A 19,527-nucleotide genomic window follows, 5' to 3' on the forward strand; every position below is an offset into this window, starting at 1 on the left:
TCATCTTGACTGTGGCCAGGCTCCAAAGAGGCAGGAGGAAATGTGATGTTAGAGAGATTGTGGGCCAGCTTTGAGTGACAGCCCAGTCTTGAGCCAGCGTTTTGGGCTCTGTAATCATCTCACATGAAATATCCTTGGCTGATGAACAAACGTTGACAGGTTATTCCATTTGGATGGAGAAGGAGTTTGCTTCAGCCAAAGGGCAGAGGACTGAAGGGCTCAGTCAAAGGGGAGAGGACTGAAGGGTTTTAGCCAAAGGGGAGAGGACTGAAGGGTTTATTTAGGTCTATTTAGGTATTTAGGTTCAGAATGCTGTATGAAGTTGTTAGAAGTCAGTTTTATAATATTCAAAACCAAAAGCTTGAATGTATCACTCACCTTTACTACTATACAAAGTAGTGCCCTTCTTAGTGTCTCCCTCTGTAAGTGTCCATAGTACCCTTGACCATAGTATGGGCCAAATGAGTGCGGCAAGGGAGGGGGGTTGAGGTGGTTGAGTTTAAGTGATTTGTGTCCTCAGTATGTGAGGGGTTTCACCTATTGACCTGTGTTGCTTTATAATTTCCTTTCTCAAAGAAATATTTGTACCTTCCTCTATCATACATGGTTGGCACGGTGGCCTTCACAGAAGTACCTTGTGTACAGCTCCTTGCCCTTGTGTATAACTGAAACATCAGTCCCCAAGAACATGAAGAATATGAACACCTTTTTAAAAAATACTTGTGGTCTGCCGAGCACAAAGCCTGTCTAGCATTGGCTGTCTGCGCAGCTTTATCATATGTTTCAGGATGCATTGTTGAAGGTTATATGGTGCTGGCTAGAAGGGCATGTAATCAAGGTGAACCAACAAGTCTTGCCTGCTAACTTCTGTCTGGAGTGGGATAGCGGCATCCTTCACTGCAAATATTGATAGTAAATGGTAAATTATTGAATCAGGGGAATGCTGAATAATTTAGACAAAGCTGAAAATGAAACTCTCACCTCTTATACCCCCCTCCCTCCCATCTCAATCAGCAGATGATAGGAAAGTTAGTTTGTCATAAGATCTCTAGTGCCCCCTACAGACTGGATGGAGGATTGCAGGGGATTTTTTTCTCCCCAAGGCTGATTTCTCCTCTCGAGCATCCCAAATCCCCCTGGATCCTTGGATGACATCTTCTTGCATCATTGCTCTCATTAACATGCAAATCAAAAGTTGTGAGCCGCTTTTTACACGCAACTCGTTTGTAGAAGGGGCTTATTGGCCTTTCCTCCGCATTAGTGGAGATAGTCCAACGCCATGGAACGGAGGTGATTTTCTGCTAAAATGCGTGGATGGCTTGGCCACACATTTGCGAATGCGGCTGGCAGCACAAGTTGGAACACTGAGTAATCATTATCGACCACTCTGGATTGTATTAGAAATGCTATTACTCCCGGGAAGCCGTATTAATCACAGTCACCGGCCGCACCCTCTGGGCAATGAAATATTACCGTCTCCCTGTCGCCTTACACTAAACGTCCCCTTAGATATTCAGTCCAGATGCTTATTTAAATGAAGCAGCAAATCAAATGAACAACTCTAAACACACTTGTAAGACTTGGCATTTATGAGACAAAAAATAGGCCGTATTTATAATTTGTGATAACCACGAGCAGCGGAGACTTTGTAAATGTTATTAAGGGTGGCCTTTGGGGATGATCGGTAATTCTTCATAATGATCCACGACACAATGGGCTGAAATTATCCTCCTTCCACAGACCTCTCCTTCTTCCAACCCTTGCCACCGAAGGAACCACAGACAAATGAGCAAATTAGTTAATGAGATGAAAGTCTCCAGGAGGAAGGAGATGAATGCTTGTTTTCCATTTTCAGGACTTTAAATGGCAGAGAAAGTTAATCAGACCTTGTGTGATTGTGTGTGTGTGTGTGTGTGTGTGATTGTGTGTGTGTGTGTGTGTGTGTGTGTGTGTGTTTGATTGTGTGCATGTGTATGCATGTGTTTAGGGAATGGATATTGCACATATGTTCAATCAGTGTGTGTGTGTGTGTGTGTGTTTGTGTGCATGAATATACGTGGGTGTGTGTAGTCTGACATTACCATTCAGCCTCCCTAATAGAGCTCTGTTCCTCAGTAGAGAAAGCCATGCTAATAAGATCGATTGTCGTCCGTTTTAATTGTCTTCGCTGGGAGCAGCCTCTGGAGCCTGGCAGGATGCTCCGAAGTTAATTGCTAAAGAGGGAAGGTTGGGTGGAGGTGGGAGATGAGTGTGTGTGTGTGTGTGTGTGTGTGTGTGTGTGTGTGTGTGTGTGTGTGTGTGTGTGTGTGTGTGTGTGTTTGGGAGTAGAGGGGGGTTGTGATCGCACCTCTGAGATGTGACAGCCAACCTCCCAGCAAATCAGGAAACAGCCCACGCAAACAAACAAACCAGTTTAAAAAAAAGAGATAAGCACACCTCCCTCCCCTCTGTGTTCGCAAGTCATGGAAGTGAAGAAGAGCTGCTGGCATATCTCCCTGTTCACAGAAGAGCGTAATGAAATATTCAGTGTGTGTGTGTGTCTGTGTGTGTTCGTGTGTGTCCGTGTGTGTGTTCGTGTATGTGTGTGTGTCTTTGAATGTATCTGGTTGCGTGCGAGGGTTGAAAGGGAAGAAAAGTCTGTACACCGTCATAATTCCATGTTGCTCTTATTAAATGAAGAACTAACTCTAATAAGGATTTGCTCTTTGTCTTTCTAATCATGCTGGGCAGATATTCATCTTGTCTTGTGTAGAGACATGTCTGCGATCCAACCTTACAGAAAGAAACTGCACGTCAAGATATGCCTTACGTAATATGCAAACTATTCCTGTGAAATGACTATTTAAGGCTCACATGGTAAATGTCATGAAGCCAGTGGGTGGTTTCAAAGTTTGCCTTTGGAGAACTTTCTTCAATCCAACTTTACCTTGAATGTAGGAAATTTAAATATATTAACCAACAGTGGCTGATTGCAAATTTACTTTCAACACTTTACCCGTGATTATTCCGCATGCCAAGTCGTCCTCTGTCAGATATCTGTTGTTCAACCGCAACCAATTCTAATTTAAAGTGAACACACTCGCCTTCATCAGAAAAAACATCAGATGTATTCATCACATATTTATTCTATGTTCACTTGCATCTTCACAATGATATGTAAAGTAGATGTGAAGCTTAATTATTTTGCATGACCCATTAAAAATGCTTCATATCACCAAGAAAGATGATGGAATCAGTTAGTTTTGTCTTCCCGTCAAAGTTTGTCCTTTGTGGGCAAAGGTCCCAGTGTGCATATCGATCATCACAAATCATATTCCCATGACGCACACACAAACACAACGGCCCATGATAAGGAAGTCCACAGTAACACTATGGACACTATGGTCCTGTCAAAATCCCTTCTTCCCTATAATAAACATATTTACAGCTCTGCTGTGGTTGTTCATTTTGTATGGACACAAAGGACACTGCAGCATCACAATGTACAGGCATTCCCACCAGTTCCTCATCCATTCAGATAGATAGATAGGAAGATAGATAGATAGATAGATAGATAGATAGATAGATAGATAGATAGATAGATAGAAAGAGAGAGAAAAAGAGAGAGACAGACAGAAAGAGATGGATCGAATGCTACACGTGCTGTCATTGGCACAAGAGAATTAGAATGTACACTATGGACATTCATGTTAACCTTTTTTTTCAGTTGCGCACTTGATTTTAAAAAGTCTGTAAGTTCATTAAACACTGTAAAATGAAACATTCCATATTTATGTACAATGATTTCTACTGAAGTACATGATATGTGAGGTTGTGTATGTGTGTGTCTGTCTGTCTGTCTGTCGGTCTGTCTGTGTATTTCTGTCCGTGTATGTGTGTGTGCATGCGCACATGTGCATGGAAGCTTCTCGATTGATTGGTGGCTACAGTAGTCGGAGGTGCAATGGCTCAGCAATGCATCTTGCCCTAAAGAACAGACACAGGTAAGGAAGCACTTTGTACTTTGCCATTGCAAACCCACTACAAAAACAAGAGGCTTGGTCTCTCGATTGACAAGGATTTTTGAAAGTTGAAAATAGCCGTTTGATTGACATACAACCCCAAGTTAGGAACTGGAAACTGACAGACAACCCCTCTGGTAGAATACACACAGTTCTTTGTAGCTGATTGGATTCTGTTTCTCCAGCCTACATATGTACTTCAAAGTGATGATGACTGACATCTCAGTCTGGGGACAGTGGAGACCAGTGGGAGTGTGTTGACAGACACGTGTTATGGGAGCAGGTTAGACCAAGGGAAAACTAAAGAAATAGACAAGTGTCTTTCTGCCCGTGGGTGTGACAGGATCTGGTATGCGAGACAGCGCTGTTTACTACTGCTGCAATGCTTCTTTTGCTGAATTTAAACTCTGAATCTGCTCCAAATAACAAATGATACGCTGAAGCAGAAATGACAAGAGAGAGATTAAAAAGGTAAATAAATGCAGAAATTAGATATTGCTGTAATAAATTAAATTAAACTTTCCAAAATAATCTGTTATCCTCAGCAGCAAGACCATGTGTACGTATCTGTGTGTGTGTGTGTGTGTGTGTGTGTGTGTGTGTGTGTGTGTGTGTGTGTGTGTGTGTGTGTGTGTGTGTGTGTGTGTGTGCACTCATGGGTATGTGTCTGTCTATTTGAATCACAGAAAACGTATGTCTGTCTGTCTTTCTGTGAGCATGTCTCTTTGTGTGTGTGTGTGTGTGTGTGTGTGTGTGTGTGTGTGTGTGTGTCTGTGTGTGTGTGTGTCTGGTTCAGAGCTCTGAATCTGAATCCATTAGTCTCTTCATAAATTATGAGCAGGGTATTTCAGGAGGGTCTCCAGTCTTCCTCTTTATTCCCACAGCATCGACTCTGAGTTGGTTTCCGTTCCTTCACCGAGGTTCAGACTCAGTCTGCACCCCAAGCAAGCCTCCGTCTGTAGTCTCCCCCATCCCCGGTCCCAGGGGAGCTCTCAAACCCCTCCACGGACCATCACAAGGACATGTAAAGCCAGAGGGAGAAGGGGTTGGGTGGGATCAGAGACAAGCCGAAAGGTCAGTATGGAGGTATGCCCCGTGGTGGGGGCAGAGAGGGACATGCTCCTCCCCACTCGAAAAGCGCCTGTTCTGGGGTGGGTTGGTAGACATCTTAGGTCCTCACCCAGCTCACAGGCACCCAGAAGGACTCCCGTTCTAGCCTCTCCAGGATACCCCTGAGTTCTGCACAGGCACTTGCAGAATCCTCCTTGATCAGGATGCGATCGGCCATATGCCCATACTGCTGGTCGATCTGCTGGGCGGACTGACGCATCTCCTGCATCTCATCCTCCTGACCGAGAGAGAGAGAGAGAGAGAGAGAGATGGAGTTAGGGGAGATAAAAACAGAAAGATCAAAATTGTCTGGCTTGTGAAAAATGAAATAGCCTCTCTTCTAAAACAGGGTTATGAGTGTCTGTAAGCTTTCCACACAGTGTTATATCTGTTGTCTGTATGGAAAGGTAGTTTGGTATTTCTGTCTCCACTGGAATGCAACAGGGGGCCTTACCGTGACTCGTCCATGTTCGCCCCCTCCTGGTGAGGTAGTTGCAGTGCGACGCTTTCTTCCTTCTGGAATTCTCGGCTTGACAAAAATCACGAAGGGCTTGAACTCAGACGTACGAAGTGTCTTTAAGGCCTGCGGAGATTAATAGAAATGGATAATCAATCAATCGAGGTTTCTTTGACTCAGCTAAAGAATTTGGGGAGAGTTTTGTGTTTGTCAAATGCCACATCCTCACAGAACAGCTTGGCTGGGCAACTCCACTCAAGATTAAGTCGGTTCAGATCCTATTCAGAGACATGAAGTCACCTCTCTTTTGAACCTTTAATGGTAGAAAACTGCTTCCATGGTTAACCCTATACAAAAGAGGTTTGTGAAGCATACCTCAGGCTGGACGTCCACCAGACACATCTTATTCTTGGCCTGAACCGAGCGAATGGCCTCTATGCTGGTGCCATACTGGTTCTCCTTGTACTCGCCGTACTCTATGAACCTATGAACACACACAACAGACACACAGAGAAGTGGTAACACTTCACTTAAACACTCAGAAGACATACATATTTTGGCAGATGCCCTGTCCTGTTCTGTCACTGGTTACAGGCAATGGTCAAGACAGATTTCAGAATGATGAAATTTGTATTGAAGCAGGCTTTGTGGTGAAAACATTGTAATTAAATGTATTTTGTCTAGGCAGACCAGGTTTATACATGCCCATTCAAAGTGTTCTTGTTTACTGAAACTTTATGCAGGTAACCAATATTGTTCATTGATTTGTATGTCTCGTGCATGTTTCAACTTTCAGCTATCAAGTTCACGATCGTCTAGATAGCCAGTGACCACTAACGCCATTGTTGTGTTTATAGATGCAGTACTTTTTATGACTACTTTGATATTTACCTTTGAACGAGAACTGTTTCGGGTGAATGTTATTGAAAACGGATGGAGTAGACTTTGTACTTAATGTTCACTTTGTATTTAAATGTTTTTAATATTTTGCTTGTTTAGATATGAAATTTACTTTAATTTATCAAGATACAGATTGGAAATTAAAGTATTTGCTCCATTTATTTACACATTCACATTTCTATGATATATTAGCCTTATTTTAATTGTAATATTTTTTGTAATTTTAGTAACTGCTGCTTAATAAATTATCTCATCCTTCATCCTGAGTCATGTGTGCTGACTGAAGGCAGAACCACTAGGAAACAGTGCCCAGTCTAACAAAGAGTGATTCATCAACACCCTGTAATTCAAGAGGACATTGTAAACACTGGAAAAGTAACTGCTGAAGGATAACACGAGTTGTTGAGTAAAACTCACTTGTTGTTCTGAGCGTCAGCGTCAAACGCCGGTTTGGTGACAAAGTGGTACTCCACCCCCTCTTTCTCGTGAGTCTTCTTAGGTCTGGTGGTGTCTAGAGGAGGAAGCAAACAGTTTGTTGAGTCTACGTTTATTTGGAGGGACAGTGAAAAACATCGTAACGTAATGAGAGTTGAATCAGCGTGATCTGGTGTGAAAATAGACATGAGAGGAGAGAGATAGAAAGGATGCATGAGTTATGGAGAGGAGCTTGACGTACGTGGAACAGCCACAGCGTAGCGATGAGGGTTCTCCGCTATTACCCGCTGTTTCAGCTCATTGATACGAGCACCCAGAGAACCTTCGCGGAGCAGAGATGGTGCATGTTAAGTGTAGAATATTCTGTGCACTTTAACTACACGTAATATTACAGTGGGAGCATATAAGATACAGTGGCATGACACTCGATTACATGTCTATTGCATCTTCCTGTTCACAACGTCGGGGTACGCACTTAAAAAATATTCAATTCACAAATCAAAACAAGTATGCCAAGACTAATTTATTTTTTTGTTTATCGGTGCGCACACCGATGTTGTTAAATGTGGAGAATGTGTAGTGGACACTTCACATTGTGTCTTACAAAGAACGCTATGATAGAGCACAACGGCACAACAGTTACTGTAATAGCCACTAGGAGTCAGCACCACCATGCAAATCTCCAGTCGCGCAATCTAATTTATACAACCACGTCAGGTCTTACTTTGGGGCTCTACTTGCCTATAAGCACCACTAGACGAGGTCTTTCATTAGGTCGGTGTTGATACCGGGTCACCTCTTCATACGTGACGAAATCTGGATCGCTGTCTGAGGTGTTGGCATCTCCTGACGAGCCTTGCCGGTCCTTCCGACTCAGACGGAAACTGCGCCGCAGGCCAGCTATATAGAGCAGGGTTGGGATGAAGAAATGATGAACACAAGGTCCGTCAAGTTTATTTCGTGAACAACTCTCTTGCTCTAGTGAGTGAAGGACATGTAATATTTATCGAAATGTCATTTGATCATCAGTGTCACTGTAACAATGCAATCCAGAGGTAATTAAATAGCAGTATTCTTTAATGCACTGACTGCTAACTTGAGCCGACATTTCATGAGAATATAACCAGACAAAATAGATTAGACCCCGTTTAAAATCAAATTACATATTCATTTCCCTCACAGATAGCACAGCATGCCATTACAGCCTAGCAAACAAAACAGCTCTTTGAATATAATCTAGTCTCTGAGTAAGTGACACTAATTTTGCTTGCATTGAACGATAATAAAGGCTGTGCACAGTGTCTGCTATGCTAATCTAGTGTTATTACCTCAGCTGTTACATAACGGTGTGTGCTCAGTGTGGCCCAAGCCCATGCTGTCAGTGTGAATGCAATATTCTATGCTATCTCACGTCCGCTGGCAGAGATAAGGTAGCCTATCCAAAGAGGAATCGTACTGCAATTTTCAGCTGACGTGGGAAGACTTTTACTGTCTGTGAATGAGCTGCCTGACCATAAATGATTCCCATATATCAGTGGTTCTCTGTCTGGTGATGCTGGGCTCTGGCCTACGTATGTGGACCCAATTAGGTGTGCGTGTGTGTGTATGTGTGGGGGTGTGTGTGTGTGTGTGTGTGTTTCTAGAGGCTACATGGCCGAATGCCTTAAAAGCTGCAGCAGTTACCCTGCGTAAATGGAGGTGGAGGAGAGGGGCGCTGAGGGCAATTAGAAGCCAGAGCCAAGCTGGACGGGCACATTACATTCACGCTTCATCTCGCCGCCAGGAGGCAGCGCACATGCACTAAACAGAGAGGGCCCTCGCCTGACTTTGACAAACAGTGTGTCCTGGTTAAGCTCACCGAGTGATACCTCATCTCATCTAAATCCTCAAGTAAATGCACATGTGTTAGAAATGTGGCACAACACCAGAGTAGTGTGATCTAATATCTAAAATAGTCATCGAAACATTCATTTATCACTAATCAAGATTTTTCTTGATTATCAAGACTTCCTGAAGGTTCCTCGAAAATCTTAATTTTAAATGAATAGATTTCTTTATTGTCATTGCAAAGTACAACGAAATTACTTTGACAAGATTATTGAGCAATTCAGGGAGTTATGTGGACAGTTTACATGAACCAACTTGTATAAAAATACTGATTAGCATACTTCCAGCATACTGTCATCATAAGGGTCCGGTAGGACACATCAGCTCATGACCGGTGTTGTGTCACATCTCTGACCTCCATAAGGGCTCTGTTTCAGCAGGCACGCAGTCAAGGCTGTGCTCAGCCTGTGATAGTAACAGTGATAACCTTCTGGTAACAAACGGTGACTGTACCTGAGTAAAACTCCCAGGAAAACACCTGGCCACAGGAGGGCGCCACCGCTTTACACTTCGGAGAGACTATAACGCGCATTAGACCATCACTCTCACTTTCGCGCACTCGTCCAACTCACTTCTCTGCCCGAAGCAACTGCACTGGGATCAGTTCCCTGCATCCTGCTCATGAGCTTGCTCTCAGTTACCGGTTGGCGGTCGGAACTGATGTGAGTGCAGTTGCTAAGGACACGTAAGTTCAGTGGCTTCAGGCACATTTGTAGCACCAGGCAACGCAGCACCTCGAGCAGTGAGTGTACGAGCAGACCGACGTGCTGACTCGAGTGTGCAGTGCATCCAACAGCAGGGGGTACAGGAGTTAGGAGGGTAGCAGGGTCTGCAAGGGAGTGTTAGGGGTCAAGGTTCACAGGCTCAAAGGTCAGGGGCAGCAGAGGAGGGAGGAAAAGGAAGGAGGATCTAAACACCATCAATTGGGATTGGACTGGCATGATCTTATTTGGTTCTCATCTGAAATTTTAGTGTCAGGAGGACCAATACAAATCTCTGTACCGATTGATTGAGTGTAGCTATGACACATTTTGTCCAGTGTTCAGATCACTCCAAGAATCCAGAGCATTCATGGATATCTGGGGTGAGATCTGGGGAGGCAGTGGGATGTTTCGGAGAGGATAAAGACTTGGAAAGGGTTTAGGGATTAACGTGTGCTCCATATGGACATCTGAATTTTGAAAGCCTATTTAAACCAGGAGATCTATTTGTTTGATACAAATTCCCAACCCCCAAAGCTAAAACCTATACAGACCTTCACAATGTCAGGGGTGTATCTATGGATAATATACCCTTACACTCAATCTAAATTACAGTAGAAGATATATTGGATATGTCTCTCATCCCCAACAAGTGTGTATAGACCAGCATCTCTCTCTCTCTCTCTACCCCTCTCTCTCTCTCTCTCTCTCTCTCTCTCTCTCTCTGTCTCTGTGGACTACATTGAGAACTAGTCACAACAGTTGCAAACTGCAGTATAGTCTCTGTGACAAGGATTACAGCGCCTCTCCACATTTCATGTCTTAATGTATTTTATCACTACCTTCCTGTGTGCCTCCCACTGAATCTTTTTGACTTTTTTTGTCAGTTTCTAATCTCTAATCTCACTGTGGGACCATAGTCAGGCAACTGTTTCCCTTGGTTACCCATAACCTGAAGAGACATCTCACTCCCTCTCTCTCTCTCTCTCTCTCTCTCTCTCTCTCTCTCTCTCTCTCTCTGCACCTAAATCCGTGGGGCTGATGCCTATCCATCCCCAGTGACCCACCCACTCCCAAAGTGGCTCATTTGGTGGCCAAATCCAGCTCTACCCGAGGGACAGAGGGAACCAGCACATAGCCAGGCAGACAGACATGGGATGCAGACAGGAGAGGAAGAGGAGGAGGCATGCAGGCTCTCACCTATGTACTGTCCATTGAAATAGCCCTCACAGTCACAGTCCTCTGTAAGGGAAGCAAGCAGGGGAGAAGAGAGGAGTGGTGAGCAGAGGGGAACAGACACCGCCAAAGGAACCAAAGCACCGGGGAGGGGAGGGGGGTGGGGGGGGGGGGGTCTGGTGATTGGCTGCCAGCTCTGGACCCAGGCAGGCACACTGGCAAGCAGGCAGGCAGGCGGACAGGACAGGACAGGACGGAGGGTACGGGGGACCAGGGGCAGGGCGGGCACACAAGCAGGCAGTGGGTTGTAGTGGTGTGGGCAGGGGAGCCAACAGGCCCCAGTGGTAGGGGCCCTTCAGTCAGGCCTGAGGGGAGTAGAGCCTGCACACTCTGGGGTCGACACCTTGAGAGAGATCTCATGTGAAAAAGACACTGACACGCAGTTTGGAAATGACAACATCCGGATCTGATGGATGACTGAGATCAGTGCAATTATACATTATTGTTCAGTTTGATACCAATGACAGAAAGACAGACAGGGAAAAACCTGCATTATCTTCCTTCAAAAGAGCGCTTGTGCTGGTAAAGCTACTTATAGAATTTCTATTATAACCCTTTTTACAATGAGATAGCACCAACGAGATGTGAAAGAACAGGAAATGGAACATTTCTGAAAGAAGGAAAGGAAGAGAGACCTTGAAGAAGCTCAAGATTGTGTGAGAACATGTATTAGCATTTTTATGCCTGCGGTGGCAATCTACAGGTCTGCTTGTTCTGACTCTTTCTCTCGCTCTCTCTCTCTCTCTCTTATTTTCTTACTCACTCACCCAGACACACACAGACACACTCGCAGCCACGCACACACACACACACACACACACACACACACACACACACACACACACACACACACACACACACACACACACACACACACACACACACATTCCCAGAATGAAGTGTGCCCTCATTTTCGACATGACTGTCAACAACCCGAAACAGGGCTGTGAGAAAGAGGGAGGAAGAGAGCACTAACAGAAGAACGAGAGCACCACAGTCCTCTCACCACAGCCATGAACGATTGAACAGCCACGGCACACCTACCTTTGTCACATCCCTGGTCATCTGATGGAAGCAGTGTGGAGGAGAACAGATACAGGTTGGACAATTCAACTGGGTACATCAAACATGCTGTCATTTAGCTTAATATAATCAGAGAGGGGAGATGGATGGATGGATAGATGGATAGATAGATAGATGAAGTACAACTGCATGAGTATAATAGAAGCAATATTGGAAACGAGAGAGAGTTAGAGATGTGGTAGGCGAGGAGATGAAATGCAGGAAGAGATTATCTGTGAGAGAAAGAAGCACGGCCATGGTCTAAACATATGGCTAAGCCATTGTTGTCGCTCTGCCACAAAACACTAATCGGATAGACAAAGGATTATGGACCACAAAGCGTTGACACTGACTCGAAACACACACCTGCCGACTTTACACGTACATACACACACACACACACACACACACACACACACACACACAGTATTCATCTGGTTTTATCTATGCAATGGATATGTTTTTACTCTATTAGCTGGCAGACTACTTTAAAAAAGAATGCAAAGAGCATTCTACAGTTCAACAGACCATCTACAGTTCAACAAGCTACTTTTCCCCACCTGTGCATTCCACTGGCAAGCATTAGGGAGAAAGGTTGAAGTCAGTTGAAAATCATAACCAATCAGGAACTTCGAAATCGATGTCCCCACAGCCTCATCCATCTCCATAACGATAAACTGCTAATGCATTAGGAGGGCTCCACTCATGTCTTAAGTGGTCAAAGGGATGCCTGCATCCCACAGTCTTAGTCAATATGACTTCAAGAGATAGAGATGAGGAAGGAAGGGAGGGAGGGGGGAGGGAGGGGGAGCGAGAGCAAAGAGAGGAAACTTACAGACAGGCTTTTTAGGAGATTTGGGATTCTGAAGGGTGCCAATTTTCACTCTGTAGGCCAACCGTCTGATGAAAAAAAGGGGAAGAGAACGAGAATTGAGAAAGAGAGAGAGAAAGAAAGTAGGACCCCTCCTGCAAAACACCAACAAGAAACATGCATACCTATAGCCCCTTTATAGCCGGCTAAACACTAACAAGAGACATGCATGCCTATAGCCCCTTTATAGCCGGCTAAATGCACAGCAGGATCCATAGCAACACAGACAACCTCTGGCTTTACTGTATTAATTAAAATAGTGCTCTGTGCTCCGATGGCACAGCGAGTGGCCTCAGGTCTGCTATGAGTGTATGTAGGTGGTGACTGGCGTGTTGTGGTGCAGGCTGTGCTGTGTTGTGTTGTGGTGCAGGCTGTGCTGTTTTTGTGGTGCAGGCTGTGCTGTGTTGTGTTGTGGTGCAGGCTGTGCTGTGTTGTGGTGCAGGCGGTGCTGTGTTGTGTTGTGGTGCAGGCTGTGCTGTGTTGTGTTGTGGTGCAGGCTGTGCTGTGTTGTGGTGCAGGCTGTGCTGTGTTGTGGTGTAGGCTGTGCTGTTTTTGTGGTGCAGGCTGTGCTGTGTTGTGGTGCAGGCTGTGCTGTTTTGTGGTGCAGGCTGTGCTGTGTTGTGGTGTAGGCTGTGCTGTTTTTGTGGTGTAGGCTGTGCTGTTTTTGTGGTGCAGGCTGTGCTGTTTTTGTGGTGCAGGCTGTGCTGTGCTGTGTTGTGGTGCAGGCTGTGCTGTTTTTGTGGTCTAGGCTGTGCTGTTTTTGTGGTGCAGGCGGTGCTGTGTTGTGTTGTGGTGCAGGGTGTGCTGTGTTGTGGTGCAGGCTGTGCTGTTTTTGTGGTGTAGGCTGTGCTGTTTTTGTGGTGTAGGCTGTGCTGTTTTTGTGGTGCAGGCGGTGCTGTGTTGTGTTGTGGTGCAGGGTGTGCTGTGTTGTGGTGCAGGCTGTGCTGTTTTTGTGGTGTAGGCTGTGCTGTTTTTGTGGTGTAGGCTGTGCTGTTTTTGTGGTGCAGGCGGTGCTGTGTTGTGTTGTGGTGTAGGCTGTGCTGTTTTTGTGGTGCAGGCGGTGCTGTGTTGTGTTGTGGTGCAGGGTGTGCTGTGTTGTGGTGCAGGTTGTGGAGAAGAACATCTGCGGCCCTGTGGCAGTCCCCTCTGATCTGCGCAAAGTGCAGCATATGGACAGATTTGGGACCAAAGTGTGTCGAGCATTACTTTCACAAATAGCTCTTAATCCAAAACAAACTCACACACACACATACACACACAAACACTCACACACATATGCACACATACACACACAATAAAGGAGACAGTCTACCTCTCTCTCTCTTTCTCTCTCTCTCTCTTTCTCTCTCTGTCACACACAAGTACACACAAACCAAACAACAAAGTAGAATACCTCACTCAGTCACCCACACATCATGAATGTGAGAGGATGACACACGCACACAACAAAAAACACTGCTACTCTCTCTCTCTCTCTCTCTCTCTTTTTCACACAAACACACACACACACACACACACACACACACACATGAAAGAGGATGGAGTCAAACCAGGCTGTTCTGCAGTATTCTGGGCGGGTATCCACAGAGCTCCTGCACAGCAGTCAGACCTGTACTAAATCTACCGCATTCATTCCACTGCATTCACTCCAGCTGCAATATTTAGGCAGTTCTAACTTAACGCTAAAGTCATTGGTATGTATGTGTGTATCTCAGAGTGAGAGAGAAAGAGAGGGAACGGCAGAGGGCATGTCTCTGCATTAAAAGCTACGGCATTACAGTGATTCTGATAGAAAGATCTGGAGTGACTCTTCACTGACTAATCCGGCCACTGGAACTCACCTCTCCTGGAACTGTTTGGAGGGCACCAGGCCAGCACGCAGGCTGCTGTCGCCCACTTTCTTGGCCTGCCACCAGGTGGAGTCGTCCTGGCTCACCACCTGCAGTACGTCGCCCCGCTGGAAGGGAAGGCCCGCCTCCTGGCAGGGCGTGGCCTTGTCTTCCACGGGATTGTAGTCAAACAGCGCCCTCATGTACACCTGGTGGAGACACACCCCACCCCCACCCCCAAAGCAAAGCACAAAGCACAGAGGGTGGAGTAAGATAGTGTGTGTGTGTGCACTGACATTCCTACCGCAATGAGGACATTACATATTAGACTTTTAGGGACAAAACGCAGTAATTATCAGCAAATGGTACATTGACCAAGACTTTGCCCAGTGAAGATGGGTGGTGACTTTTCACAGCGGTGACCGACCTTGCTCTCTCTAAACCTGTCCTCCTCCTTGACGCCTGGGATGATTTTCAGCGTGATGGAGCCCTGAGACTGTGACTGTGGGAGAAAAAACAAGAAGGAGAGAGAGGAAGGTCAAGGGTAGATGGATGTGAGGGGAAGATCAGAGTGGGGATAAAACAGAGGGATGAGAAGGAATGAATGGAGGAGATGAATGACTTTGTTAGGTGACATTTAAAGCACAGCACGTAGCCCTGTGATCACTTCTCTTTTCGGGGTAAAGTATTCAACGGAACGGTCAGAAAATGAAGATGCCGCCAAGGCTGCATGTTTTTGTAAGTGCTACATACCAGTAGCTGGCTGATTTCGTCTGGTCGCTTGTGTATAATGGAGACGCCGTTTACTTCCCTCAGCTCATCTCCCACATGGACCAGACCTGAGCAGACAGAGAGAGAAGGCTTTACATGTGTGTGGGGCTTTACATGTTGTTACACGTGTCGTGTGTGTCTGGCTTTAGATGTGCAGCTGTGCCTGCAGGTATCATAGCGCTATCTGTAGGTAAGGGTGTGTGTGGATGTGGATGTATGTGTGCGTGTCATGTGTGTGTGTGGGTTGTGTGTATGTGTGTGTGTGTGTGTGTGTGTGTGCGTTTTATGTGTGTGTGTAATGTGTGTGTGTGTTATGTGTGAGTATGTGTGTGTGTGTGTGTGTGTGTGTGTGTGTGTGTGTGTGTGTTATGTGTGTGTGCAGGGGCGGCCCTAGCACATTTGGTGCTCTAGGCGAGCTTCACTCCTTCAATTTTTTTTTCCCCCACGAAAACGGAATTGCTACTTTCAAACGCTATTTTGCCCTGTAAGACTGCATTTCTTTCACATAAACACAACAACGATCGCAACGATGAACAAACATTAATTCAAGAACAAATCACTGAGAAAATGTCACGCCTGTGCTGGACTACGCTCCGGCCACGCCCCCTGTTGAACTGTTTATGGACACACACACACCTCCACGTCATCTTCCCAATCGCCTGCAAATAATGTTTTCTTAGTCTTCTAAAAGTGAATCTAAAATGATATAACAAAAGTATGTATTATCATCATTTGTTAAATGTAGCTATTATGTAGTTATTAAGCATTTTGGTGTATTTGGACAGCCTGACATTTTTTATTCCAAGATGCATAGCTCTTGATTAGTTGAATCATGTCTAATTAAACTGGCTAGCTCGCTCCACCAAAACTAAAGCTGTCCAAATTTGATTACTCAAATTTTTATGACGCAAAATGACGCAAATTGCGGTACAGCTGAACTTGAACTGATGTTTCGACTGAATGGCAATAACAAGGAACGTCACAAGTCACTGGCTAGCTAGCGTTAGCTAACTAGCAAGATTACATACAAACCATTCGCTAAAGTTGACAATACAACACTTGGATTTTTACCAGTATTCCTCACATATTGGCAAGTTGCCGTGTTTGGCTTCCTTAATGGGTGTGCTATGCAACGAGTAAGATATGTGTAGTGTTGTTGCACTGGCTATTGGCTTTATATGTGCGCCCCTATTTTAATCATGTCTTTTTTTGTATAATGTAGAATAAATCATTTTTGATATACCCGCCTCTGTAAAATCCTTAAAGAACTATGTGACAGGGAGTAGGAAAACTTTCAATGATAAGGTACATCTTTTCTTCTTAACTCCACTAAAGTGCCGTGGGCAATTCACGCATTTGTGAACGTTTTCTTATCTGGAATTCATTCTAGGCTAGAACAGGATTTAAGGATTTACCTTTCTCCTTGTCACGTTTCTTTTCTTCTTCCTTTCTTTTCTTCCTAAATTGCGCCCCGGATGGCTTTTGCCTCTTCATTATTTTGTTCTTCAAAGTTTCTTGAACAGACACACACTCTAACCAAACGCCTCACTGTGCTAGCATGTTCTGACAACACCAAGGACGTACGTACCCCTTCCGTTTTCGATTTTTGGCTCATTTTACCCTAATGTTAGAATTTTTTTTTATTTCAAAATATTGGTTGGAGATATAGAAGGGGGCGCAAAAAAAACTCTGTCCAGCAAAAAAAACAAAACACAATTCTTGTTTTTTATTTTTTTTGCTGGGCGCAGTTTTTTGCGCCCCCCTCTGAGTGGTGCCCTAGGCGACCGCCTATACCGCCTGTAGGAAAAACCGCCCCTGTGTGTGTGTGTGTGTGTTATGTGCGTGCGTGTTATGTGTGTGTGTGTGTGTGTTATGTGTGTGTGTGTTATGTGTGTGTGTGTGTGTGTGTGTGTGTGTGCGTAGATGTGGATGTAGCATAGCAGGGGATGAGGTGGGGGTTGGTCTATGTATGAAATCAATCAAATATTCACACACACACACAACGCCACATCATGTGCCACAAAACATCACACGCATGCAGCGAGTTAAATAATGCAAAATGCACAAACAAAATGAGCCACATTTCTCTGTCTACCCTGCACTGTCTCTATGGCAACCGGAATGGTCAGCTTTTTAGTGAGTCTGTGTGATCTCTGATTGGATCTCATGGGATCTATTGAGACCCCAATGAGTCATGCCCCCTGCAGGGCAACAGTGATTCATGTGTCACTCAGTATGGCACCACACCATAACACCAAATATGTGCTGAAGGCTCATTATTTTCACAACGCTGGTCTACAGTAAAAGTGGAAGAACTTCAAATGACCGAAGCCCTTATGGGAGCGATGTGGTATTCACATAATTTCAGTGATGGTGCTGCATGAGTAAGTGTTTCAGCACTAACATTGAGAATTAATCCATACCATTTTTAAATTGGAATAAAATGGCTGCCAAAAGATCAACTTTCCTGATTCTGTCAGCTAATTTTCGCAATATATATTAGCAAAGAAACAGCCAACTGCGAAGACAGAGATTTTGTTATGTCTCCCTTGAAACAGAATGAAAACCTGATGACTCAAACCACACTCGCTACAAAGGCTAATCAGCTAGCCAGACAGAATTCTATAAAAACGTCTCAGGTATGCAGATAAATGTCTCTGTTATGAGACTGATATGAGAAGCTCATTCCAAGGAAAGAATACATTTTTCAAAAACCTCAATACGTACCTAAAAAAAAAAAACAGTCAGTATTCTACAAAAAGATCTCACTAATGATTTGTTATTAAATGTAATTGTTTCTGGTACCCAATGCACACAAGTCTGTTTCCATTCTAAGTGTGTGTAACTGGACATTGATTTGTACTCCAAACTGTTACAGATGTATCTTAAGTGTATTCTGTGGTAAACTGCAGTTAAAGACAAAAGATCAGATTAGATTTAAAATAGATTAGGTGGAGAAGGGTCCCTGTGAGATGTGTGCGAGGAGGATGGTCTAAAGTCTCACCACTCCTGTCTGCAGCTCCTCCTTTCATTACACGCGCCACCATGACAGCGCCCGTGGCTTCATCCCGCCGAATCGTTGCCCCCTGTGACATAACAGGTCAAAGGTCAGGTGTATCTGCAGGAGTTTCTGCAGATTCTCTTCTCTTGATTACATTTATACTATTGACAGTTTTTTACTCCAGATATGCTCAGGTTATTTGCAGTTTACAGTATATAACAGCATCTGTCTGTGTTTCTCTCACCAATGGTTCCTTGTTTTTGACCAGTCGGACGATCTTTACGGACTCCTCCTCCAGCTCATCATCCAAGTCGTCTGGCAGGGGCGGAAGGATGGGGTCAAAGTTCTTTTGGGCCACCGTGTCATGCACAGACAGCATGGCCTGATGAGAAACAGGACAAAGTGGGAGAACACATAGAGATTAATATGAGTTTTAATTGCTGCATGATTGTGTGTGTGTGTGTCTGTGTGTGTGTGTGTGTGTGTGTGTGTGTGTGTGTGTGTGTGTGTGTGTGTGTATGTATGTGTGATGCAAATGTGTGTGTCTAGGTGACACATACCCGTAAATGGGGTGATGTCAACAACTGTAACAGCTCCTTCTCTTCAACACTCATTGGCCCACTCTGCAACTCCTCTGCTACCTGTCAATCAATCAGTCAGGGCAATCAATCAATGAACCTTTCAGTCAACCTTTATTTTCATCAACACTCACTCATGTTACCAGTAATACAACAAGATACTGTGTAGTAGATGGCTAAAGACAGCTGCACTGCTAATGCGGCAGTGTTGGAGAGAATGTGCAGAGACAGTGTGATGCGTGATGAAACGAACGCATAGAGGATGAACAAGTACACATGGAGTGGAAGTAAGTCAGAGAGAGCTCCTGTCAGCTGTTTCAGCACAGCAGGCAGAGAGTTAGAGAGAGCTCACCGAGGCAGCATGTGGCGGCTGATTAGAGAGCGCTTTCACTGAGTCAGCGCTTTCTCACCACGTTCACCACCTTTTTTTTAATACCCAAATTGCCTCTCTCTCTTTCACACACACACACACGCACACACTTTCTGTTACCCACCGACACACAAACTCTCTCTTTTACACACATACGTACGCACACACACACACACACACACACACACACACACACACACACACACACACACACACGCACACACACACACACTTTCTATTACCCCCCAACACACAAACTCTCAGTCACACACATGTACTCACTACTTCGCTGCCATGTAATTTGTATTCTCCTACCAC

At 44.8% G+C, this 19,527-nt stretch overlaps 1 protein-coding gene across 5 annotated transcripts in view; it reads right to left on the reverse strand.

Moving 5' to 3' along the window:
• Positions 1 to 4,828: 4,828 nt before the first annotated feature.
• mpp3a (membrane palmitoylated protein 3a) overlaps positions 4,829 to 19,527 on the reverse strand; it is a 26,505-nt gene continuing 11,806 nt past the window's right edge. The window contains exons 5-21 of one of the 5 annotated variants that reach the window (XM_031571291.2): positions 18,822 to 18,902; positions 18,506 to 18,643; positions 18,265 to 18,346; positions 15,243 to 15,328; positions 14,917 to 14,991; positions 14,502 to 14,698; positions 12,625 to 12,689; positions 12,350 to 12,361; positions 11,772 to 11,792; positions 10,692 to 10,733; positions 9,244 to 9,309; positions 7,645 to 7,803; positions 7,145 to 7,225; positions 6,886 to 6,979; positions 5,944 to 6,052; positions 5,566 to 5,694; positions 4,830 to 5,349 (exon numbers count right to left, since the gene is read on the reverse strand). In XM_031571291.2, coding sequence (XP_031427151.1) covers positions 5,170 to 5,349; positions 5,566 to 5,694; positions 5,944 to 6,052; positions 6,886 to 6,979; positions 7,145 to 7,225; positions 7,645 to 7,803; positions 9,244 to 9,309; positions 10,692 to 10,733; positions 11,772 to 11,792; positions 12,350 to 12,361; positions 12,625 to 12,689; positions 14,502 to 14,698; positions 14,917 to 14,991; positions 15,243 to 15,328; positions 18,265 to 18,346; positions 18,506 to 18,643; positions 18,822 to 18,902 — 1,617 coding nt within the window. In that variant the 3' untranslated portion in view covers positions 4,830 to 5,169. Of the gene's footprint in view, positions 5,350 to 5,565; positions 5,695 to 5,943; positions 6,053 to 6,885; positions 6,980 to 7,144; positions 7,226 to 7,644; positions 7,804 to 9,243; positions 9,310 to 10,691; positions 10,734 to 11,771; positions 11,793 to 12,349; positions 12,362 to 12,624; positions 12,690 to 14,501; positions 14,699 to 14,916; positions 14,992 to 15,242; positions 15,329 to 18,264; positions 18,347 to 18,505; positions 18,644 to 18,821; positions 18,903 to 19,527 lie in introns of all 5 variants that reach the window. The other 4 variants (XM_031571295.2, XM_031571302.2, XM_012825580.3 and 1 more) reach the window with 4 other exon arrangements.

This window comes from Clupea harengus, chromosome 1 (assembly GCF_900700415.2).
Source record: "Clupea harengus chromosome 1, Ch_v2.0.2, whole genome shotgun sequence".
In the NCBI taxonomy this organism is placed as follows: Eukaryota; Metazoa; Chordata; class Actinopteri; order Clupeiformes; family Clupeidae; genus Clupea; species Clupea harengus.